This window comes from Ooceraea biroi, chromosome 10 (genome assembly GCF_003672135.1).
Source record: "Ooceraea biroi isolate clonal line C1 chromosome 10, Obir_v5.4, whole genome shotgun sequence".
Lineage (NCBI taxonomy): Eukaryota > Metazoa > Arthropoda > Insecta > Hymenoptera > Formicidae > Ooceraea > Ooceraea biroi.
In genome coordinates, this window is record NC_039515.1 from 11,625,784 (window position 1) to 11,650,270 (window position 24,487).

At 37.5% G+C, this 24,487-nt stretch overlaps 4 protein-coding genes across 10 annotated transcripts; 2 read left to right on the plus strand and 2 right to left on the minus strand.

Moving 5' to 3' along the window:
• Positions 1-468: 468 nt before the first annotated feature.
• Positions 469-5,655, plus strand: LOC105282180 (DNA repair protein REV1). 2 transcript variants are annotated; one of them, XM_011343950.3, is made up of 8 exons: positions 469-646; positions 757-860; positions 988-1,812; positions 1,903-2,419; positions 2,501-2,942; positions 3,030-4,239; positions 5,119-5,261; positions 5,455-5,655. In XM_011343950.3, the coding sequence occupies exons 2-8, from the start codon at positions 807-809 to the stop codon at positions 5,597-5,599; spliced, it is 3,336 nt and encodes a 1,111-aa protein (XP_011342252.2). In that variant the 5' UTR covers positions 469-646; positions 757-806; the 3' UTR covers positions 5,600-5,655. The 2 variants fall into 2 exon arrangements, with proteins under 2 accessions (XP_011342252.2, XP_011342251.2); XM_011343949.3 differs by having other exon boundaries at positions 988-2,419.
• Positions 5,616-10,545, minus strand: LOC105282181 (GMP synthase [glutamine-hydrolyzing]). Of its 2 annotated transcripts, XM_011343951.3 has the most exons (9): positions 10,394-10,545; positions 8,820-9,083; positions 8,490-8,702; positions 8,024-8,321; positions 7,408-7,885; positions 7,091-7,332; positions 6,827-6,997; positions 6,317-6,748; positions 6,029-6,130 (listed from the first exon to the last, which is right to left on the minus strand). In XM_011343951.3, exons 2-9 carry the CDS (start codon positions 9,032-9,034, stop codon positions 6,029-6,031), a joined length of 2,151 nt encoding a protein of 716 aa, XP_011342253.1. In that variant the 5' UTR covers positions 9,035-9,083; positions 10,394-10,545. The 2 variants fall into 2 exon arrangements, with proteins under 2 accessions (XP_026828662.1, XP_011342253.1); XM_026972861.1 differs by lacking the exon at positions 10,394-10,545 and having other exon boundaries at positions 5,616-6,130; positions 8,820-9,034.
• Positions 10,546-11,830: 1,285 nt separating this feature from the next.
• LOC105282182 (tektin-4) lies at positions 11,831-21,293 on the minus strand. 2 transcript variants are annotated; one of them, XM_026973074.1, is made up of 8 exons: positions 21,078-21,293; positions 20,626-20,749; positions 14,625-14,920; positions 14,049-14,358; positions 13,744-13,958; positions 12,392-12,614; positions 12,159-12,313; positions 11,831-12,092 (listed from the first exon to the last, which is right to left on the minus strand). In XM_026973074.1, exons 1-8 carry the CDS (start codon positions 21,176-21,178, stop codon positions 11,879-11,881), a joined length of 1,638 nt encoding a protein of 545 aa, XP_026828875.1. In that variant the 5' UTR covers positions 21,179-21,293; the 3' UTR covers positions 11,831-11,878. The 2 variants fall into 2 exon arrangements, with proteins under 2 accessions (XP_026828875.1, XP_011342255.1); XM_011343953.3 differs by lacking the exons at positions 20,626-20,749; positions 21,078-21,293 and adding an exon at positions 15,129-15,257 and having other exon boundaries at positions 11,833-12,092.
• On the plus strand, positions 13,913-19,904 carry LOC105282183 (retinal dehydrogenase 1). 4 transcript variants are annotated; one of them, XM_011343957.3, is made up of 11 exons: positions 13,913-14,052; positions 16,217-16,338; positions 16,680-16,818; positions 16,926-17,030; positions 17,893-17,994; positions 18,071-18,236; positions 18,331-18,635; positions 18,708-18,810; positions 18,951-19,458; positions 19,553-19,627; positions 19,714-19,904. In XM_011343957.3, exons 3-11 carry the CDS (start codon positions 16,786-16,788, stop codon positions 19,781-19,783), a joined length of 1,467 nt encoding a protein of 488 aa, XP_011342259.1. In that variant the 5' UTR covers positions 13,913-14,052; positions 16,217-16,338; positions 16,680-16,785; the 3' UTR covers positions 19,784-19,904. The 4 variants fall into 4 exon arrangements, with proteins under 4 accessions (XP_011342259.1, XP_011342256.1, XP_011342257.1 ...); XM_011343954.2 differs by having other exon boundaries at positions 14,007-14,145; positions 19,714-19,894; XM_011343955.2 differs by lacking the exon at positions 13,913-14,052 and adding an exon at positions 14,756-14,864.
• Positions 21,294-24,487: the final 3,194 nt, after the last annotated feature.

Consider the following 24,487-nt stretch of genomic DNA (forward strand, 5'->3'; position numbering starts at 1 on the left):
ATTGGTCCATTTGCTTACGCACGTGCTTACGTGTGCTTATAGACCAATCACATTCCTTATGCATCTGTTTATGCGCTTATTCAAATCTGTGTGGATATACCCTAATTGTTAAACATCAAGGTGCGAAATTTGGCATCGCGACGAACGCCAAAGTACATAAAAAACTATTAAAAATTAAAACTTTTTGATCACATTTTTTGTAATGGCAAGGTATTCAAGAGAATGCTAAATTATACGTAAATATTCTAGTAGGACGTATGTGTTTCTGCCCTATTTCTTTAACTAAACAATTTTCTTATATTCTTTACATTTCTATCTGTCGTATCGAATAAGTTTTGATTGGTATTATCGTTGTCGTATAAACTCTCTTGATATTTGGGACTCCACTATCGATCCTTATTAAATTTCGTTAAAGTCAACCATAATGAAAATCATTACACAGAGTCGTGTCGCCACGTACCGGAATTTATTAGAACTAACTCACGTACATTTCCAAGGTTATGTACTCCAATGTCACTACCTTGCTCCGTCAACAATGTTTAAAGTATGATAATTAGATAATTTAAACTGGAGCAAACAATTAAGAGATGCAGCTTAAATTTCTACGTATTAAATTTGCATGACAAATACCTACAATAAATAATAAGTAAGTAAAGGATTAGTCATTTGCTTATAATTTATTATTAAACATTGCAAATTGTATAGTTAAATGTTTGCAAATTTATATGGGAATAATATAAACTTTTTTTTTTCCAGTGTATTTATCAACAATTAGCGATTTTGCACCGGATTAAATTAATATAATTATGTCAAGGAAGAAAAGAAATCATGGACGGGGAGAAACTGGTTTTGAACATTGGGTAAAGCAAAATAGACAGACCGTTTAAAATTCTCATTATATTTTTCATCAGTCTTATTTTCTTACGTATTGAGAACTCATGTATTTTTTTTCAAGAACAGATATAGCAATAAATATATATATTTCAGGGTGGTTACATGTCTGCGAAGAAAGCCAAACTGGAGGAGCAGTTTCATGACACCGCCAACAAGGAATTTAAAGAATCGTCAAAACTGTTCGAAGGAATCGCGATATTTGTGAACGGCTATACAGATCCCACATCCGACGAGCTCAGACGCCTAATGATGATGCACGGGGGTACGTATCATCATTACATGCGCCCCAAAATCACCACTCACGTCATAGCGTCCAATCTGCCGTATTCTAAAATAGTGACGTACAGGAAGAGCCAAAATCCAATTCCTATATGCACGCCAAAGTGGATCACCGCCAGCATAACAGCAGGAAAAATTCTAAACTTTCAAGATTATTTACTTTATTCAAACAGCAGCAAGGTGCAGCCTCAGTTAACGTATACATTAAATAAAAAACATAAAATTGATACCGCTTCAGCTGTGCATGATGAACGACGTACTGAAAGTTCTGAAGCTTCAATGAGCACGTGTCACGATGAAAATAATGTAAATAATGTATTGGAGCATTGTGCGACTAATGATGCGGTGAAACGTGATGCAGCTAGTACGGCCCAATCTTCCAGTTCAAGAACAGGCGCGCAGTCTACGAGGGACGCCGAGTTTCTGTCGGCGTTTTACAGTAACTCGAGATTGCATTATATCGCCACTATGGGAACCACTTTTAAAAACTACGTCAACGAGTTGAGAGACAAGAGCGATGGAGCGTTCCCCGGAATGGAGCGTTTAACAAAATCGAGAAACGCAAAGAACGCTACAGCTTCAGTCGCTTGCGAGTCGGATTCTGAAGATGATACAATTTGCTTTAGAAGTGACGACAAGGTGGGAGCCAAGCAGGAACGCGTTATAATGCACATCGACATGGACTGTTTCTTTGCGTCCGTTGGAATGAGAAATCAACCGGAATTGCAGGGCCTGCCAGTAGCGGTGACGCATGCGAGGGGCAACGCATTCTCAGCGAATTACGACGGCAAAGAAGACTTTGGATCGTTATCGGAAGTAGCTTCGTGCTCGTATGCGGCGAGAAAGGCTGGTGTAAAGAACGGCATGTTTCTGGGAGAGGCACTGAAACTCTGCCCAAATTTGAAGACGATCCAGTACGATTTCGAGGGCTACAAGGAAGTTTCTTACGTACTATACGATACCGTGGCATCCTACACGTTAGACATCGAAGCGGTGAGCTGCGACGAGATGTACGCGGACTGCACCAAGATTCTTGAAGCGTCCGGGCTCTCGGCGTTAGAATTCGCTACTATAATCAGGGAGGAGATAAAGCAGAAGACGCGTTGTCCAGTGTCCACGGGCTTTGGGAGCAACAAGTTGCAGGCGAGATTAGCAACGCGAAAGGCCAAACCCGACAATCAGTTTTATCTGACCGGGCAAAACGCGGAAACGTACATTCGGACTTTAAACGTGAGGGACTTACCAGGCACGTGTAACAATAACTATCGTGTGCCGTTTGCAATATATAATTGCGTCAAGGTTTGAATTCTCCGATTTTTCATTCCAGGTGTTGGCGGAACGACGACACACAAGCTGCACGAGATGAACGTACGTACGTGCGAGGATCTGCAGAAGATCTCGTTAGGGAGCTTGCAAAAGGAGTTCGGTGGGAAGACGGGAGAGCAATTGCACAAGATGTGCCGTGGCCTGGACGACACGAAGCTAAATCTGGAGCACGTGAGGAAATCGGTATCGGCTGAAGTTAATTACGGCATAAGGTTCCGGAACAACGGCGATGCCATCGACTTTTTGAACAAGCTGTCCACGGAAGTGTGCAATCGATTAACGGCGGCCCGTGCAAAGGGTAGATGCATCACCCTGAAGCTCATGATAAGAGCGGAGGAAGCACCGAGAGAGACTGCGAAGTTCATGGGTCACGGTCCTTGCAATTATCTAACGAAATCCAAAAATCTTATAGCGGCTGTCGACGACGTCAGTGTCATTAGGAAGTAAGTTTCGCTGTTGATTTATCACTCGTTAATTTTTCTGCGTCGGTTTTACAAAATCGTACGTAATACGTGTGCCTCACAATGCAGGGAAGTTGTAAGCATCTGGAACCAGTTGCACTTGACGCCTGAAGATATGAGAGGAATCGGAATACAGATATCAAGACTAGAAGTATGCAAGACCAAGCAGAATAAAGATAATTTGATGAATTTCTTTAATAAAATGGAGAAATCGCAACCACGTGATGGAATATTGGCAAACGAGGTTCAATGTGACTCTAACTTTAGTAACGAATCCAAGCCAGATAAAATATCATTAAGCACAAAATCATCAGCAGCAGCGACGAGTGTTTCTGACGCAAGAGATGACAACAATTTGCCGCTGCAATCGGCACAACTTTCCGAATCCGTCAGTCCACGCGAGAACGGACATGTAGCAATATCTGATACTCGAGAACGGTCAGCAACGCTTGCCGTCGAAACGAAAGATAAAAATTTACATAATCGTAAGGCGAGTGAAAATAAATCGAATAAGAAAGCGGCACAAAGACAGACGTCGCAAGAGAATTTTTTCAGACACACGAAACCGAAAACCGGAAATTCATCCAAGTACGAGGTACCGCGGATGCAGGACATCGATATGTCGGTGTTAGTAGAACTACCCGAAGATATAAGAAACGAGATATTGGACGAGTACAAAAGAAATAAAAAGCAGTCTCAAGCTGAGACCGCGAACTCGGCTGTTGCGGTAAACGAAGTGATTGCCGAGAAGAGTTCCGATGCACATGATTGTTCGCAGGTCGATCCGGACGTTTTATCGGCGTTAATGAAAAGCAACTTGCATCCCGACGTGCAACGTGACGTACAGATGTATTGTGAAATGAAAAGAGAAGCGAACAGAATGAATCTTAAGGAAACGAATGAAGGAAACCCGAGTAAGTTAACTGGGCAATCGCAGCAAGCGGATCCATCTGCGAAAATCGATTATGACGGCAAGAGCGTGGAATCTATTAAAAATGGTACTTGTACAATGGAAGCTGCGTGTACGCTACAAAAGGATGCAATATTACGTGCGAGGGGATGCGAACCGCACGAGAGAGATACCGTCGACGAAACACGATCCGCGATGCGTCGAGTTAATCAAGATATTGAGCTCTCACACAATAATGCTGTGATGGATAAAGCCGATACCTTTATTTTACAGAATTTAAGTATTTTACATAACAATGAGAACGTAGATAAACATCAGGAAATGTTGATTAATCTTGTGAATCATCTCTTCACCCTTCCGTTACACCAGGTACCGCACAATTATTTGTTCAGACAGAAAATATTAAATAGGAACTGAGTTCTCGCATTTCTATTTTTCTTTTCGCGATCTAAGCGCACGTAACTGTTACGATCCCAATATTAAACAGCGATGTTACAACGTACAAAACTATCTCTTAGCGAGTGACACACAAACCGGGTTACCTGTTTATCGCCGTAATATCGACGGGTGTCTCGGGTCTCGGTTTCATTTCTACATTTTTTCTTTTTAATCAGACTTCGTATTTTATAAAATGATAAATAATAATTCCACGTGTTCTTTTTTTTTCGAGAAAATGATGTCCTTTTATCGACAAATGCGTGGTTATGCGTTGGTGTTCAAATCCTTCAATCTATAGAATTAGGTGTGAAGTATACTTGGTATGCAAATTGTGCAAACGTGACCATCATGCCGAACATTAAGTAGTAACTGTGACATTGGCACAGCAATGAGTAAAACCATGGAAGATTTATGTTTGGTGACGATAAAGCGTGTCGATAATACTTCATGAGAATTATTAGCTTATCACAGTATGTTGCTATGTTGCGCGATGCTATTTATTTCAGTGTATTTTTCGTTTTTTAGATTCACTCTTATCGTACACTTAGAAATGATAAAACTTCGGAATCTTAGAGCTAGCTTATAAATAAACATGGTATAAACTGTTAACGTACTTCTCCCCATACGTATGTCGTTGAAATAAATACTAATAAGAAATATCTGTTTCTTTCTTCTACGCTACGTTAAATAATTAAAAAGAAGAAAAAGGAAACGAGATAGAGATATATCTTCAACAGAATTAAAAAGAACTCCTTATTTACCACCAATAATATGCTTGAACTGAATTAATATGTAAAAACATTTTAATAGGTGAAAATGCAAATACAAACATGGGTTACTAAATCTAAAGTCGTGAACGAAGTGGATTTTCTTTCACTCGCGACGTTTCTCAGCATGCTTCCACAGAAGAAACGTATCGAAGATTTACACGTCTTGTTGAAAACCATGCACAGGTAATAATCTGCCCGTATCAAGTATCGCGTCGTAATAAATATCTTCTTTGTTGCAACAAATGGATAATCAAAGTAATCAAACACGTTAGATTTTAAAGAACGAACATTGCTTTGACTGATGTCCATGATCGATAAGCGAAAACATTCGGCACGTGATAAACTTCAAATTATGTCTTGCCTATTCGTTTTGCAGATGCACGATGGAAACTGAGAACTGTATTTGGCATAGGACATACAGAAGAACCGTGAAGCACGTTCAACGGTATATGCAGATCGAGTATAACAACAATTTAATGGTACCATCGATCAGATGTAATGATTCGAGATGTAATAATTAGCGATAATAACTGAATACGAAACCTCGGGGAATTTAATAAATTAACAATTTTACAATAAATGTGTGTAACATAAGAATCTTCTATTTACAAGCAAAACGTATTTACTTACCTTTAGGATTTCGAACGCAAATATTCTTTGTCTAGAGAAGCCAGTGATATACGGCTCGTTTAATGCATGCCTTTGAAAAAGTTCGCTCGGTCTTGTATAAATTAGTAAGAAGTCATCAACCTCGATTTCGTGTATCTTTCGTACTATGTATATGTATATATGTATATACATATAGTGTGTATACTGTATATATATATATCCATATATATATCTATATATTTGTATATATATATATATTTTTAAATATACTTTTTCACTTTGTAGTCGTCACGCGCGCGTAGGGATGGTGAAAAAATAGAAAGGAGCCAGATGAGCGGTCACTACTCCCATTCGGTTGTTCCCGGCGGTTTAGACGTAAGATCATATAAAACGCGTGAGATTCCGGGCACCGTGGATATTTCAGTTACCATCTTTTTCACCACCTGTGGGCACGATTAAACTCGGTTATTCTTATAATAAATATGTAATCTATTATATATCTTATTTATGATCTTTATCTGTGATATGAAACACAAATGTGATATGCTAAATATGCACATTGATTACGAGTCACATTAATATTAAGTTTGCTGTGATATGAAATGGTAAGGCCACGTGAGCCTACTTACATGTATTGGCAGATCCTTGCCGGGAATGGCGGGTATGCCGGTCATAAAATCGTTAGTGCAGAACGGCCTAAGCACAACGGAGCGTTGACATGACAGCGTTCGGCATGCTGCATCACGGTCAAAGTGTATGGGAATTAGGACAACGGGCATCTGGCTGACGGCCGACATGCAGCCGTTCGCAGCTAACACTTGATTGGCTAAGTGGTCCGCCTGTCGCAGAGTCGCTATCACATTCGAGGTGAGATACGTGGGCGTGATGTCCTGGATCGGATGGTGAAGCTGTGGCCCGAAGATGTAGCATACGCGATTCACATTGTGGCATACGCGTGGGATTAACTGTGCGAGGAACAACATATCCTCCCACTCCACTCCCTCGGAAACGGTCTCTTCGCATGATAAACCTACGACGTAGCTGTAACTTCTTCGATCACCCTGTAAACGACAGAAACATTCAGATGCAAGACTGTGCTATCGATGCTCCTTGTTTTACGCCAAATGATTTTCAGGTACCTGAACTCCTACGCTACGAATGGGCAAGAGTGTCGCCGCGATATGACGATGACTCGAGACTCTACGGAGTTGTTGACGTTCGCCTTCGGTTGTCGCACCCTCCACACGGTTCAACAATGCGTGCTTCTTCTGAAGCATCTGTTCGTACTCGGCCATTATCTTCACTATGACCTGGCAAATCAATACATTTCACGTCGACGATTGAAAAAAAAGGTAGAGCTTAGCCGCAGGATCTCGATATGGCCTATCTCGCGTTTGCGATACCTGTGTTTCGGAGAAGTCCTTCTCTATGTAAGGCTCATCCGCGCAAAGAATTCGTACTGCGAGTCCGGGACCGGGGAACGGATGGCGCGCGACGAGCGCCGCTGGCAGGCCGAGATCGCTGCCCAATTGTCTCACTTCGTCCTTATGAAAATCTTTCAGTGGTTCGACTACCTGGCCCTGCGCTCGTAACACTCGTACAAGCTCGCTATCGTTGTGGTGCGTCTTTATGGCGTCTGCTTTACCTGAATAGATGGTATTTGTGTGATTGTATATGTTAGAGACTGAGCAAAGATTCTAGAATTAGTTGAAAGATGTACCACTGGCTAGAGCGCTTGCACTTTCTATAAGATCGGGCCTGAGAGTGCCCTGTCCGAGGAAAACGTCTTCCGGCTTCAAACCCATTTCGGTCATCGCTTCGTTCGCGACCTTCACGAAAACGTCTCCTATAATTTTTCGCTTCTCCTCTGGATTGGTAGTCTCGCACAGCATCTTGGTTAATCTGGTTCTCGGGCTGCTCGCCGTACCGCACATCCCCTTGTTATTCGTAACATTGGCGTTTACCATCGGCGCGACGTTGTCTAACGGAACGGTCGTCGCGCCTTGCATGAAACAGCGGGCAGCGTTCACCACTCTTAATGTAACGCACAGTTGGGCTAAACTTTGTTCCACGAATTGCGTCTCTCCCTTACGCATGAAGCCGTTATTAATGTGTAGAGCTATAACTTGATCCTTATTTAAAGCTTTCTGTAACAGAGCTGCGCACACTGTCGAGTCCACGCCACCACTCACTAATAACTGTAACAAGACAAATCTCAGGTATACCTAGATGCAACATTCTATTGCAACGCACGTTCAAAATACCAAAAATCAGCATTTTGAAGCTCGATTGACGAGAAGATTGAACGGACCAACTTCCGCTGGTTAATTGCTCACCAAAACTTTTTTGTCGCCTACAGTATTTCTGATGTATTGCATACACTGCGCTTCCCGGTCATGGAGCGTATAGTTACCCGTAAGGCCAGCGATACCGAATAAAAAGTTATGTAGCATTAATTTGCCGTTAGGCGTCAAATCTACTTCCGGATGAAATTGCACGCCATACAAGTTCATCTTATCGCTCGCTATGCCCGTTATAAAGCTTGACGATCTGGCAGTAGTACGAAAACAGTCGGCCACCCTGTTTATGCTATCTCCATGTGTAAGCAGTACCATTTGTTCTTTGTCCAAGCCCCTGTGTAATCAACAAATTCTCATATTACATCTTCCAGGCGTCTAAAAGGAGAAGGAGGAGGAGGAGGAAAGGGGCAGTGGTGTTCCATACAAATTCTAATTCAGATAAACAAGTAGTATCACATTCGGTCATTAAATACTTCTTCGCGCAGCTGCATAATCTACGTACTTAAATAACAGGCACTTGGTATCAACTTCAATAGGAAGTTGACCGTCCTCCCGACTCTCCCTTCTGGTTACGGTACCACTGAATTCTTTGTTCATCATCTGCATACCGTAACAAATGCCTAGTACAGGAATCCCTATTCGAAAGATATCAGCATCGTATCTAGGTGCATCTTCTGCGTATACTGAACTAGGACCACCAGATATTATAATAGCCCTAAAACAATTAATTTAACGCTTAGATTGGGACAGCTCTATTTACCTGCTGCTTATACATTATTATTATTATTATAATATAACGCAAAGCTAGCATTATTAAACACGTGTATCTTACTTATATCCCTTTTCCTGAAGAGTAAAAGCAGGTGTATCAAGTGGCATAATTTCACTGCAGACATTTAATTCACGAACTTTCCGGTCAATTACTTTCCCATATTGTGAACCTGCGTCTAAAATGGCCACCCTTTCTTCAACACTGTCCATGACTACTTCATCGGCACCATTATTTCTCTCGGAGCGGAACAGCAGTCCATCGGCACTTTTTTCCATCTCAATTTTACGTTTGTTAATATTGTATGTCGTCGTTATATCGCTAAATCTACAATGTGACAAGAAAGAAAAATACATGTACAGAAGTAACAGAAACAGACATTGGAAAGCAAATGTGGATTATAATGAAATCATAATTTATTTGTAATAGTATGTAGAGAGAAATATTGTAATTGTATATTAATTAACTTATTAAAAGAGATTAATGCATTTTTTTTCATTAAAAAAAGAAAAATATACATATATGTATAATTTTTGTTACAATATATGTCAAAAGCAGAATGTTTTCCTCCAGACTTTATCACTAGTCTCCGTGATTGCATAACTAAACTTGCTCAATACTGTTTTCATTTAATATCGTTATCACCAAGACCGATGATGGAATTCAAGTGCATCAATCTCGTAAACTAGTAAAGTTGTTACGCAACCAATCATTTTAGCATATTTTAGATGTTACATTTTTTGTTGCGTCTTCTACTTTGAAATATATTAATATATCATCCCTCATCGAGCGCAGCAAGACGCTTATGTTAAGCGCGTGCATATTAAATGGTTAATATATACAAATATATATAAATATTTAATATATATAGAAAAATACTTTATGTACACATTATGCTTTTATATTTTAGCAGCAAATCATTTTTTCCATCTATCATTTTTTTCCAACTATCCGACACATTATGTTAGAATAAAATACTAGTCCCTAAAATTTCTTTATATTACACATATGCAACATTTATATAATTTTTATCACAGATAATAAATAATATTGTATCATTAGAATAAATAGAATCGCACACGTTTATGTACAAATATGTATAAAAAAAATATATATATAATTTGTATATACGATTAAATGAAAACGATTTGTTTTAACACGTGCAACGAGATTTAATGTATGATCCGAATATATGCACGACACTTTTGCAAGTATGATTTCATGAATATCTTGCTCACGCATACAGATTGAGAATTTCTCCATTTGAAAAGCGGAGCAAAGTATTTACTACCTATCTTGCCATTAATCGTACATTAACCTAGTGACAAGTGCGAGATCGTGAATAAGAATGTTTTCGATCCGGAACGCAAGTGGACATCTTGACAGACTAATGTACGTTAACTTTGTCAATTCCCAGCCGAGCGATTCGCTCGGTATAACCTAACACGTGCTCCGAAAGCGCGCACGAAGTCGTGCTCGCGAATTTCAGCGGTGCTTCGCGCGCGAGCGATCAGTTATTTAATGAAAAACAAATCACCGGCCGTGTGAACGCGCTTTAGCGAGACATTCGCGTAATATATCTATTACTACCGCTATTCCGCGCGCCAGGTTCGATCAGAAGCAATCAGTGGGCTTACCGGGTCGTTCGATGGGAAACACCGTTCACGAGGACCACCGAATAAAGTAAAACTAATTACAGAAGAACAGAATGGACAGACATCAGACAAGGCGGCCATTCGATCGCCACAATGCAGTGCGATCGTTGACTGCTTTCAAGTAGCGGCTGCGAAGGCGTGCCAACCTCACGGCATGAAATTATCAGGGGTCGAAAGTCTCTAGAGTGGCGTCCAGGCGCGGATTCTAGGGCATTTCGAATGTGTTAGCAATTTCCTGAATTTGAAATCAGTGGGTGCGGGTGCATCCAGTAGCACAACCGCTCGGTGAGCTATATTGCATCTAATTGATTTGTTCCTTTAGATCTAAAAATATGAGTTTTTTAGGAATTTAATAACTCTAATAAATATTATATATTATATATTAATTAATTAAATGCAGAATAAGAACGATATATTGGAAAATATATATTCTCCATAATTTTTAACTACAAAAGGCCAATAGGCAGGTAGAAAATAGCCATCTCAATTAGTAAAAAATAAGTTTTACAATATATGTTAATGTACATTTCATAAATATATATATATATAACATCATATTTCTTTGAAATGAGATGTAGACTGTAAGAAAGCGAATTAATGGAAGTGCATTAAGGGGGGAGCCTGCTTTAGAACGCTGAAAATAAGGTATATTTTACGAATTGTTTTTGGAGAAACTATACAGCGGATCATTATAAAACTTTGATGCATTTATTAGTACATGTTTAAAGATAAAAAAAATTATTTTTTTATTTGAATGTATCGCTTGTAGAGGTCGTCCTGGAGAAATCTTAGTGCAGCCGCGTCGCCGGCATTGCAAATTGGTGAGCATTCTCCTGCCTCCAAATTTCGTCTAAACTGAAAAATTGAAATACGTTCTCGTTATTTATGAATTCCCATCGTCGATGAACCAAAGAGAGAAGAAAAAAGTTGAAAAGTGCCAAAATGGTGGAGCTTAGAACACAAAAGTACGACTTTTAGGCAAAGTTTTTGAACTTTTTCATGCAAAAATAATTGTTTAACTTAATGTTTTTATGAATATTAAAGGTTCATCGACGATGGGAATTCATAAATAACGGGAAAATATTTCAATTTTTCAGTTTGGATGAAATTTGGAGGCAGGAGAATGCTCACCAATTTACAATGCCGGCTGCACTAAGATGCCTCCAGGACGACCTCTACAGGCGATATATTCAAATAAAAAAATAATTTTTTTTATCTTTAAACATGTACTAATAAATGCATCAAAGTTTTATAATGATCCGCTGTATAGTTTCTCCAAAACAATTCGTAAAATTATACCTTATTTTCAACGTTCTAAAGCAGGCTCCCCCCTTAATTATGATCCAATGAGAGAAACCACTAAAGATGATTGATTTGAGACACGTAGGAAAAAAACATGAAGGAACAAAAAAAGACATTGATTGATATGTTGAATTTTATAAATTACAATGAAAATTGTTAATCCAGTTAAAATCCAGATAAATCTGTGGCAGAAGGAAAAAATGAGCGCAGTAGTTGGCCTCGTTCTTTGTCTATGCATAAAGTCTTCCGTTTCACCATGATTTCATGTTCAAGGTTGCCTCTTGTCCTCACCAATTCCGCCTGGGACTCCTCGGCGCGTTTTAATTCCGCTAGCATACCTGACGTGCGTTCACCAAGCAATTTCACTTCTTCAACAAGCCTGGACAAATTAATTGTTTATTCTCATGTCTTGCATTTGCCGATTGAAATCATTTTAGAGACTCACGCAAATTGAGCTGCATCTCGACAGCTTTCAACGTTGCGTCGATGTAATCGGTCGTCTAATCTCGTTTGCGCCAGTTTTGTCGAATTGTCCAATCCTTTTGCCGAGTCCCGAAGTGCCTCGATCAGTTTCTCCGCACTTGCCAGTTCACGCAAACACTGGAAGCAAATATATATTTTTTTATCAACTTTACTTGATCCTGTCTCGCGCTTGATTTCATCGTAGAGAGATCTTACGCGAAGTAACTCGTTCTCCAATTGCTGAAGGCACTCCTGCGTGAGATTCACTTTTGTCGCGAGCGCGATATCGACGCAAGCCGCTTGATCACGTAACTCTTTAATGGAACTATCGCATATCGTTTTTAGCGTTGTCCTTAACTGCATCGAGCTTTGTCTAGCGGCATCTCCAGCGGCTAATGCGTCTTGCGTGAAGTGATCGTAACTCGTGGGAGTTGATTGACTAATATAAAAAGAAACATGAATTATGTAAAGTGATTACATCAGAAGTGGATTCAATCGTGTTTTTATATTGCATCGGTGCAGAACAAAAATGATCGATTATGCCAGTATGTCTATTGTATACTATTCTGTCTATTGTTCTATCTATTATTCCAACTCTGAATTATTATCGCTATTTTTTTATATTAAATTTAAATTGTATTATTCCTCATATACAGGGTGTTTCCTCTAACTGTAGCACTTAGAATATCTCTGCTTCCTTTGATGACATGAAAAAAGTCAAAGGACGAAAATTGTTCGATTCAAAGAGGCTAGTACTCTGGTAAGAAAATTATTTTTTTAAATGTGACCTTTCACAAGATATCAAGGTCATGAATATTTTTTTAAATGAGATGGTATATTTTCCTTAACGAAATTGCGGTGCACGCACGCTGAATTCTTTCTCGCATATCTTCAGGTGTTGTCGGAATATCGCGATAAACTTCATTTGCACGGAACATACTCAACGAATCATTTCCTGATCGCTGGATTGGGCGTGGTGGAAGAATTTCTTGGCCGGCTCGATCACCAGATCTTACGCCTCTTGATTTTTTTCTTTGGGGATACCTAAAAAATTAAGTTTATCGCGATATTCCGACAACACCTGAAGATATGCGAGAAAGAATTCAGCGTGCGTGCACCGCAATTACTCCGGAATCTCTCAAAAACGTAAAACAATCGTTTATTCATCGAATTCGAAAGTGTATGAAAGTAAACGGTGATCATTTCGAACATCTGTAAAAAAAGGTATATCTTTGTAGTTATACATACAATAGAGTTTCTTTTCCTAAACGTGATTTTTGTGGTTCAAAGTCATTTGAAGGTCAACATATTCTGTATGGTTGAATTTGTTTTTTACAAGCTACATCATTTCGTTAAGGAAAATATACCATCTCATTTAAAAAAATGTTCATGACCTTGATATCTTGTGAAAGGTCACATTTAAAAAAATAATTTTCTTACCAGAGTACTAGCCTCTTTGAATCGAACAATTTTCGTCCTTTGACTTTTTTCATGTCATCAAAGGAAGCAGAGATATTCTAAGTGCTACAGTTAGAGGAAACACCCTGTATAAAATGGTGCAAACTTACTCGGCCGGAAATCTCGTAGCTCCAGCCTTCCACAACAGGAGCGGCGAGTCGTTAGATAAATTCACACACACGGAGTCCACTTTGTACGCGTGAATTTTATTGGACCAATCACTTTCCAGCCGCGCCTTCGCAGCCTTCAATTCAATCATTTGCGTCTCAATCTGTTCGCAGTTGCTCTCCAGTACGTTTTGCACTTCCGAGCAGAGCGCTATTTCCTAGAATATTCGAAAATAATATTAGAATCGGCGACTCGGAATTAAAGAGATTACTGATCGCCGTGAGTGGGAAAATTAATTCAGTTCAACCTTGGTGAGTTGCTCCTCGACCTCGTCGCGGACGAGATCCGACTCCAAGCGAGAAGAGCGTAACTGCAAGAACTCGCCTGCGATAGATGCGGGTATGGTCAGTACCGATAAAGATCGTTTCACTCGACGACGTTCAGCCTCCAACAATTCCATTTCTTCCGTAATAGTGGAAATCGCGTTTTCCAATTCTGCTTTCCAGTGGTACACCACGTTAGCTCGGTCTTTTAATTTTTCCGTCGTCTCCAACTGCACTTGGTCGGCTGTTTTGTATGCTTGGTCCACGTATCGTTTCACACCGCTCATCATGACTCTGAAAAGTCGAAAAATATAGATACAAATATAGACAGAAAAATAATATAGATATAAATATAGATAGAAAAATAATATAGATGTAAATATAGATAACATAGAAAAATATAGATTTGATGAATCTCGCAGATTACGTGGAACGGATTTCTGAATTGATTTTCGAGCAGTTACATCCGCGTCAGTTCTCAAACTTTATAGATCGTTCGAGAGAACGTAATTTCGCGAAACAATCGCGGATTGCGTGCGCGATTTTGTCGACTCACGTACTGAGCGTCGCAGATTTTCTCGTTCGATTGCTGAAAGACACTCGAATTATGCGCCCGCCATTCACTCGGTCCACAGCGAGTGATGGAATATCGATTTGCCACGGGTCTCAAACCTGTGATCCCGCCTTTAGGAGAGCAAGTTAGTTTGCCCGTGGCCCACGGGTCGAGTGGCCCCATCGAATAGTCGGGCTTCGATGGGTATTCATCTTCTGGTTGAGGGAAATAGAGCGGAGGCTTTTCGGTACCGTCTCCGCGATCGCCTCTGTGCTGTTCCACCGCTGAGCATGGCTGTGTTTTCTACCTCAAAATGTTTAAAGGCTTATAAACGGTGCTTACACGGCAACGTAATAAATTAATGCAACCTATTGCAAGAGAAACTATTAAGTTATTTGGCTTAGTTTGTTCTTTATTTCTTAAAAATAGTTTTTAAAAATAGGCAATTGCTAATTAATTGTATTTCGCACATGTGTATTGATGAGACTTAAATGATACAAAAAGAACTCACCGTAATTTCCTGTTGTGAAACATGTGATTGTGGTGAATGAGATACTTCGACGGAACAATCATGCTCGACTGGAACATCACCAGACATTTTTGGAATGATTTGATGATTTTACAAGATCGAAATAAGAACTCGAAGTGCTGCGATATGTAATGTATCGATGATCTAAACCTTGAGCGTTATATAAAATATATTTTCTTTGCTGCGCGTTTAGATAAAATCATATCTAAACTGTGTGTTCAAGCTTTCACTCGTATCGTACCATGGAAACCTGATTTATCGATTTAATACAACATGGAGATGCATTACTCCATTCTCGTTAAATAACGCAGTAATATTTTTTAGATAAAGCCATACTCTCCTTCTGTCAAAGCAAATCAATTATTTTTAATAAGCATAATACGTGATCAACTTCACGACATTTATGTGTCCTATTAAATTGCGATATTTAAAATATTACATTTCGTTATTTCGTACTTGTAAAATCGGATTATTATCTATTTATATTTTACATTGTGCATTATAAAAAATTGATTCTGAAAATATCGAGTAAAAAGACTGAGAAGAAATAAAATATTCATGATTACGTATACAATAAAATATCTATAAAAAATAATCTTGTTCATGATATGTTTGTGCATAAACACCCTATGCACGAAAATATTGATGAGTCGATGTTGTTTTATCAAAGTCGGGGCATGCGCGGAGTCGCAAAGATTTCTCTTTACCAATATAGAGATTGCCGGGTTACCACATCGTTGCTTGATAAATTTAAAGTTTCCTAAAAGATAAATCCGAATGTGTAATTGAACTTGAAAGAGTGCATCGTAAAACCCAGAAGATACAGCAATTTCCTCTAATCAGCAGATGTAATGAGAAATTAAACAAGTAATTTGATAACAACCAATATATTTGAAGACCAATGCACAATGTATCCAAGATAGATCCACTAGTTCTACATTCTATATACGCAGAAATTGGACACACTGATATCTCTGCGTAGAAATAGTGGACTCGTTGTTTTCAGCAAATTGGCAAATACGATTTAATCATCATGATAAGAGAAATATCATTTTGCCGGGATTTTACAGGCTGTGCATGAAGAATTGTAAAATAAGAAAGAAGCTCTTGCACTTTTGGAATTCGAGTATATTGCATGGTCGTGGCTACAAGGAAGACGTATAAATAGAACATTATAAGATCAAACTAAAAGGTAAAACAGTATGGAAATTATGCAGTAGAATTGTTCATTCTGTTTATATGTATATACTATTATTCTATTATTATATATTTCTCAACGGTGCTGATAAATTATTAGTATTATTTTTATTATTATTTTATTATAATTTATATATTGGATTAGTATTAAAAATTTTAACGTTTTTGTAATAGTACTACGTAATAAATTGGACATTGACGTTTATCAAATAAATGTATGCATATATGTGCATATACACTCGATAATTACAACGATATATCTTGTTTTCGTTTAAATACATGGCAAACATATCGTAAAAAAGGATAAAAATGTTAAATGATATTATCACGAACCAGGAATAATCTTTCAAGTGACGAGGCAAATAATCAATGACTCTGAAAACTGTGCGAACACGAGCATTTATTCGCTGACTGTTGCCGAGTATAGACCGTTGCGGATAAGATGGCGAAACAAGTACAAATTAAATACACTCAAGTAAGTAAAACACAGAGACATATAATATCTTATATTTTATCATAAATTTATATGATGTCTTTCTTAACGTGTCTTTTCGAATTAAATATTTCAAATGCTATTTGCAGCTGTTTATCGACAATGAATTTGTCGATGCTGTGAGCGGCCGCAAATTTCCAACACTGAATCCCACAAGTGGTAAAGTTATCGCTGAAATTTCCGAAGGAGACAAGGTAAAGTCACTTATACGTTATTATAATACGTTATTATATGTATATTGCATAAAATTGAGAATTGTGAAGGTATTGAATGCTGTCGAACATGGATTAAATTTTATAACAAAAAATCTCTCGCAATGGATTATAAACGGTTACAATAATAAAACCTTATGCTATTTTTGATTTGGAAATCTTCGATATAAAACAAAGCTAGTACCTTTATTTTACTTTATTTGCTCTAAGTCTTTCCAAAAGATCTTTACAAAAGATGTAATGGCTTAATGTGTGGAATACCGAAGAAGAACAGCAAAAAGTAAAAATTAATGTTTTATTAATCTGAGTTTGAATCTCTATTTGAGACTCACTACTTTTACTTGCATTTTTAGTATTTAAAAAAAGAATGTAAGACTTAGAAAGCTTAGCTTAGATTGAATTAGACAAACTGCTTAATCGACATAAGTAAAAAGCCGACGACAAAATTAGAAACGAAGCTTTTCTGATGAGATTCTGACGATACAAGTGCTTTTTTTTACTTCATTGCTTTGTGCGATGAGGTGGATTATCAAGAACGGTTATTTTACACATTTTTATACAATATTTACAAAATTATTCTAAGTATGCCTTCATGTTGATTTTACACTTTCTTTGTACAGTTGTGTACTCTTTCTCGAAAATTCTTAGCCTATTGTTCATATTTTACTTGACATAAATGAAGATATGAAACATATGTGGAAATATTCAACACGTGTTATATGGAACAATATGTGACAAATCAATCTTTTAATCTTCATATTTCATATCTTTAAATTCTGGACTTCTTGTTTAATCGTTTTAATTAAAAAGACTCCTTAAAAAATGGAAGAATAAATGTTTTCAGGCTGATGTTGATAAAGCAGTAAACGCTGCCAAACGGGCGTTCGATAGAAATTCAGAATGGCGTAAAATGCATCCCTACACGCGTGGGCAGCTGATGAACAAGGTAGAACTTTATATCGAGTTGTTTGCTAGTTTGTTTGTTCAAGAACTTGCACTCTAAGTACAAATGAATAACATAGTTCGCAGATCTTGTCACGCGCGATTTAGATTATATCGCCACTCTCGAAACACTTGACAATGGAAAAACTTACGCAAGTGCCGTTGAAGATATACAAGCAAGTATCTGTACTCTTCGTTACTATGCAGGCTGGTGTGATAAGATACATGGGGATACCATCCCGACAGGTAGTCATTTTCCAAATTCTCCAAACCTTATCATCATGTTGTCGTAATTCTGATTTAACAACAAGAAACAATGTCTTATTTATTGCTTGATTAGGTCATACCAGTGTGACACTGACGCGAAAGGAGCCAGTTGGCGTTGTAGGGCAAATCATCCCCTGGAATTATCCCTTCATGATGTTAGTTTGGAAGTGGGGTCCTGCACTGGCTACTGGATGTACTCTGATCTTGAAGCCGGCGGAGCAGACACCTTTGAGTGCGCTTTACGCAGCTGCTCTCGCTAAAGAGGCCGGATTCCCAGCTGGTGTTATAAATGTTATCCCAGGCTACGGGCCAACTGCTGGCGCAGCTATTGCTGAGCACCCGGAAATTCAAAAAGTTGCCTTCACCGGATCCACTGAGGTATTCATCAGATAAATACGTCATGTATACAATAGTACATATGTAATACGAGTAATTATGTTTTTTCTTTAGGTCGGACGTATCATAATGGCAGCTTGCGCTAAAAGCAATCTTAAGCGTGTCAGTCTTGAACTAGGTGGCAAGAGCCCGCTCGTTATTTTCGATGATGTCGATGGTACGTGTTGCAAAACAGTTTTATGCAACCGTACATATTATTCAGTCATGAATTTTATATCTCGATTAACTCTGCAAAACATTTTTATGCAACCGTATATATTATTCACCTTGACTAACTATTCTTGTTACTATTCGTAGTGAAGGAAGCTGCGGAGATCGCGCACAACGCAATATTTGCGAATCATGGGCAAAATTGTTGCGCGGGATCGCGCACATTTGTGCACTCGAAAATATACGACGAATTCGTAAAGCGTGCTAAACAATTGGCGCTCAATAGGAAAGTGGGAGATCCGTTCGACAAAAAAACTGACCAAGGGCCACAGATTGACGACGAGATGTTGAACAAAATTATCGACTTAATCAATTCTGGTAAACAGCAGGGCGCTGTCGTGCAGGCTGGTGGTAATCGCGAGGGCAGCGTTGGCTATTTCGTGCAGCCTACTGTTTTCTCAAATGTAACCGACGACATGAGAATTGCTAAGGAAGAAATTTTTGGCCCGGTGCAGTCGATCTTGAAATTCGACACGATGGACGAAGTAATTGAACGTGCTAATCGTACAAATTATGGTCTTGCCTCCGGCGTCATTACCAGAGACATTAATAAGGCTTTGGAATTTGCTCAAGCGGTGGAAGCTGGCAGTGTTTGGTAAATACAGAAAATTTTGTAAATTTTATGAATTAATAGTTTATACAAATATATATGAAGTTGTCTGCATGATGATAATTATAATAATTTCCAGGGTGAATTGTTACGATGCTATTACACCTCAAACACCATTCGGCGGATACAAAGAGTCTGGTATAGGACGTGAATTGTAAGTGCAAATTAAATGCTGCTAGGCTCTATTTTATAAAGTGTAATAATACATATATTGTTGAGTCCGTTGCATTTTTGTTTTAGGGGAGAAGAAGGCCTAAAGGGATATCTCGAGATTAAGACAGTTTCTATCAACATCGCCAAAAAGAACTAATTGAATACGGATGTTTGCAAGTTTCAAAATAATATATCTTAATTTGAATATTTTGGATACAATTGTCCCGAATAAAATTCATGTAACCGAATGTTAATAAAATTATATATATGTAACGAGATTTGTTGTAAATAATATTAATAACAAATTGGCAAACAAAAAACAACATATTTAAAATATATAAGCTTATTTTTTAAATTAAAGTTACGTCTGTATGATATTTCGTTTTTATAAAGAAGAAAACATCATAAGTATTGTCTGAGGTTTTAATATTTCCACTATAAAAATTTTATGGAGATATAATGTGTTATGTGTTAGATATCAAATATATCTCAAATAAATTAAATAATGCAATAATTATGACATAATTATATATACTAATAAAAAAGTTCTTGATGACAACATGATGAAGCAAATAGTTCAATATCATAGACTGCTAAAATTTATCATCAGAAAGTTATCATGGCAAGGAGATTGAGTTGATAATATTTCACAGTAATAAGGAAACTGATTTCTATAAATATTATATTTCTGTTCCATTTGAAACAAAATTTTGTAAACTTTTATTTTTTAAATATGTATGACATACTGATACATTTTACCTTTCCGTAACACTACTGCAGAATAATCTTTGACGTATTATCAATCATCGGCGTCATCTGGTGGTATACCTAATTCCTCATCTGTCCATTTAGTTACATCCGGGTATGGAAACTCTCCCTGAAAAATAAATTGGAAGTTATTGATATTAATATTAGGATTATAATGTATGTACAGTTGATGCAGAGTTACATACATGACAGTAAAAATGACAAATAATTGGGAAATCATCTCATACTTACGACAAGGTGACCCCAATCGTGCCAGAAGTGCCATAACACCCACCACCACATAACACCTCCAAGAAATTCTGCAGCCCATGCCCACTTCTTATCTTCTGGAGGAAGTTTACGATAACTTACTGCACTGGACACAAATAGAATAAAAGATTACTAGATAGAACATAAACGATTTATAGAAACAAAATGAGATCTGTTATATAAATTACAACAATACAAAATTTATGCACACATACCTACTATTATAAAACACAAAAATTACATTTGTCCATGTTTGATAATTGGTTAAATAATTATGGATAATTATACACGATTATTACACGTTTAGATAACGTAAATAGAATTTATTCTTATCACTATCCATTTTATCATCATTATTTAGCACATTTATGAGCACTAGTAGTAAAACATTAGAACATAACCTACAACGTGGAATTATATAATACTTTACTCACTGATGACCTAATCTAACGAAACCCAAATTCTGTGCGGGAACCTTCGTTTGACTATTTATGTAGGCAGTTCTTAGCAAATTCAATCCTCGTGATGTTATCATGGTTAAAAAAAGCTCTTCATATCACTTGCAAGGACTCGTCAATAAACTGCACTGAACTGTACTCACTTGCCCAGTGCAAGTGTTTCTCGATACCACGAGCAGATTGTACAGCTAGTTCTGACAGTCACTCCTAGATGGCTGTTGGTACGGTCAAAGTCACGCTGCGAAGCGCTTCTAGACACTTTCTATCCTTCTTCTCATCTGACAGAAGGAAAAGGATAGAGAGTGTCGGGATTTCGAAGGGGACAGTCGTCAGGTGCACAACGGTTGTTCCGAGTTTTCTTTTTTTCAACTTGTTATTTCGTATTTTGTATTTCACTCATTTTTGCAATTGGCCGTATCGAACCTGAAAAGGATCGGGTGCCATTAAACACTAACAAGTAACACTACCCAAGTGTCACACGCCGATTTTGATAAGCTTTGAATATGTTGTTGTCTAGGTCAAAATATGAGATACATATTTTTTTATACCGGCCCGTTTTGCCATTAAGGGGGTGAAACACCCTCTTGAAAAAAATCGGGTTTTATATTTCTTAGCGAATACCGTCGAAACAATAAAACATATAAGAAAAAGTTTCAAGTAAAAGTTTTATGGATTCTAATGTACTTTATAACAGTGCAATCAGATTTTTCGAAAATGTCATATTTTTCGAAATTCCTTTCCCCCTCCACAATTTTTGAAAATTTTAAAATTTATCTTTCAGCAAAACTTCAAGCATATTTAACGACAATTCAACCATATATGATAAGGTCATATTCTGAAAACGCATTTTTCAAAAATAAGCTAAAAGTACCTCTATATCGCTACATACGCGCCCCGTCCGTATTCTCGTATTTAATACGCTAGTTACTCCTGGCAACAGTTTTTTCGCACAGAGATAAGAATGAAGTCGGGGGATTACTTTTAATTAACAAAATAAGTCAGGTTTTCGCCCTCTGCCGGACCCAGAAATGGTCAACGTAGAGCTGACAAGAAAATTTTACTTTTTTTATTTTTATCAATATTTCTAAATTTGTTTGTTTTTTTCTCTATAATTGCATATATACTAACATTTCTTATGAATCTGATTGCACTGTTATAAAGTGCATTAGAATCCATAAAACTTTTACTTGAAACTTTTTCTTATATGTTTTATTGTTTCGACGGTATTCGCTAAGAAATATAAAACCCGATTTTTTTCAAGAGGGTGTTTCACCCCCTTAATGGCAAAACGGGCCGATATAAAAAAATATGTATCTCATATTTTGACCTAGACAACAACATATTCAAAGCTTATCAAAATCGGCGTGTGACACTTGGGTAGTGTTACTTGTAAGAAGAAGAAGAAGAAGAAGATAGAAAGTGTCGAAGCGCTTCGCAGCGTGACTTTGACCGTACAAGTCAAACGTTCATTGTCTCTTTCATAATGTGATCGTTGACGGTTTTTTCTTACTCGTAGTGTACCAAATTGTCTTGCTCGCGATATAATCCGTAATATTGCACTATGTCTATGTCGATCTGGATATCGTTCATTTAATACTCTTGCAGTTTCAGCTGCATTTTTTCCACATTCACCAAAAGTTATCAAAATGTCTACAATTTGTGAATTATTGTAATTAGCCATTACGTTCAGTGCTACGACTAATCTCATACTAAGGCTGCGTTCGCTTTGGCACTCGCAACGTTTGTAAGCATCACTTGTCCTTACAATCTTCGTAATAATAACATTATGATAGCAGTTTCCAAAGAAAACACAGCTCATAAACATAGACCTAGACATACTGAGAGCCAAAGCGAACGACAGATGGATACACAGATCATACATTTGAATTTTATTTTATCATGTATCTTTGGCCTTGATTGATCTTGAATGTTTTTATGTAATGTATCATTAAATTTATATTAAAAAGGGCTACTATCCTATAAAATTAAAAATACAGCATCCCATTAAAAAAAAAGAAGTTGACTTTGAAATGTCCTCCACGCCTCCACTCATAAAATAATCGTATCCGTTATATGGTGTCCCCCTTTGTACTGAACATATCGGTATAAACTCTTTTTTCATGTCTTCAAATTTCACTAATAATTAAATCGGTCACTTTATACGAATCACCCTGTATATACAGAAAATTCTTTATAAGCTATAATAAATCATCATCGATATCAGAAGCTCATCGATATCATCTTTATCGCATTGATCGGTCATACAGGTATATGTTACTGATTGACAGATCGTTGTAGTATTTTATTATTTACTATTTATTTTACACTGATATTCGAGTTTGGCTTGGTTCGTCGTGAAGTTTTGATACAATTTGTACGTTATATCGCTGGATATATTTCTCACCATTCACATTTTAATGTTTTATGCGTTAAACTACAATACAAACATTATTATTCGTATTTAATCATAGATATGTGCTAATCCATCTAAAAAATAAATGAGAAGGCTCAAGAAAAAATCAAAATGGTAAAACAAGAAAAGAATCAGATTACGTACTACTGAAAAGTGAGTTGGAAGGATCGGAAGCTGATGTAATAAAGCAAGTAAGAACAATAAAATCGTGAAAGTATTGCGTTGACCACACCGGTGTGAACCTGGCACCTGACTTTAACGAAATGAAAATTTTCGGGCATATTTCGTTTGTACCTCGTTTGTACCTGTTTGTACCATCGTTCGTTTCGTTTGTACCTCAACAGTTTAAAAGTTATAAGGGATCAAACAATAGCCAGCACCCGACTAAAAGATATCCGCATTTTAATAATGCCATTCGAAAGAGTATGGTTTGTACCTTCAGGAACCATCGTTTAAATCGTTTGTAGCTCAACGGAACCGGAAGTACAGGCTCTTCAAAAAACATCCAAGAGGTACTTTCGCCAATTTTCGAGATATTCGAAAACGGCCAACGGCGGTCGAAAGAGCTCGTATAGCGCCTGTTTGTACCTCCGTTCAAATCGTTTGTACCTCAAAGGAACCGGAAGTACAGCATTTTCAAAGTAAAACAAATAGTTGTTCGTACCTCCGTTGTTTGGAGAGATATCCGAAAATGCCCAACGCCATTCGAAGGAGCATAGTTTCTACTCGTTTGTACCTCCGTTCAAATCGTTTATACCTCAAAGGGACCGGAAGTACAGGCTTTTCAAAAAAAAACTTGAGTTAACTAAAATGTCCGTGTGGATTCTTTTGGCAGAATACAAAAACGCAAAATTTTAAATTTTAAATTGTATTACAATTTTGTATTAAGAATAAATAAAAAAGCAATTTTGTTTAAAAAATCTGCACGGACTTCTTAGTTAACTCAATATTAAAGTTTCATTTATGTGACAAA

What these genes read in the sequence shown, in the direction of transcription:
- LOC105282181 (XM_026972861.1), bottom strand. Translation starts at nt 9,034, where the DNA reads ATGGAAAAAAGTGCCGATGGACTGCTGTTCCGCTCCGAGAGAAATAAT. An exon ending in ACCAAGTGCCTGTTATTTAA is followed by an intron (nt 8,322 to 8,489) that starts GTACGTAGATTA and finishes TTGATTACACAG; the next exon opens with GGGCTTGGACAAAGAACAAA. An exon ending in GCAAGGATCTGCCAATACAT is followed by an intron (nt 6,131 to 6,316) that starts GTAAGTAGGCTC and finishes TCGTGCCCACAG; the next exon opens with GTGGTGAAAAAGATGGTAAC.
- LOC105282182 (XM_026973074.1), bottom strand. Translation starts at nt 21,178, where the DNA reads ATGATAACATCACGAGGATTGAATTTGCTAAGAACTGCCTACATAAAT. An exon ending in GAGAAAATCTGCGACGCTCA is followed by an intron (nt 14,359 to 14,624) that starts GTACGTGAGTCG and finishes TCGACTTTTCAG; the next exon opens with AGTCATGATGAGCGGTGTGA. An exon ending in TCGAGGAGCAACTCACCAAG is followed by an intron (nt 13,959 to 14,048) that starts GTTGAACTGAAT and finishes CGAATATTCTAG; the next exon opens with GAAATAGCGCTCTGCTCGGA.
- LOC105282183 (XM_011343957.3), top strand. Translation starts at nt 16,786, where the DNA reads ATGGCGAAACAAGTACAAATTAAATACACTCAA. An exon ending in TGGGGATACCATCCCGACAG is followed by an intron (nt 18,237 to 18,330) that starts GTAGTCATTTTC and finishes TTGCTTGATTAG; the next exon opens with GTCATACCAGTGTGACACTG. An exon ending in GTGGAAGCTGGCAGTGTTTG is followed by an intron (nt 19,459 to 19,552) that starts GTAAATACAGAA and finishes AATAATTTCCAG; the next exon opens with GGTGAATTGTTACGATGCTA.
- LOC105282180 (XM_011343949.3), top strand. Translation starts at nt 807, where the DNA reads ATGTCAAGGAAGAAAAGAAATCATGGACGGGGAGAAACTGGTTTTGAA. An exon ending in TCACCCTTCCGTTACACCAG is followed by an intron (nt 4,240 to 5,118) that starts GTACCGCACAAT and finishes ACATTTTAATAG; the next exon opens with GTGAAAATGCAAATACAAAC. An exon ending in TTGTTGAAAACCATGCACAG is followed by an intron (nt 5,262 to 5,454) that starts GTAATAATCTGC and finishes TTCGTTTTGCAG; the next exon opens with ATGCACGATGGAAACTGAGA.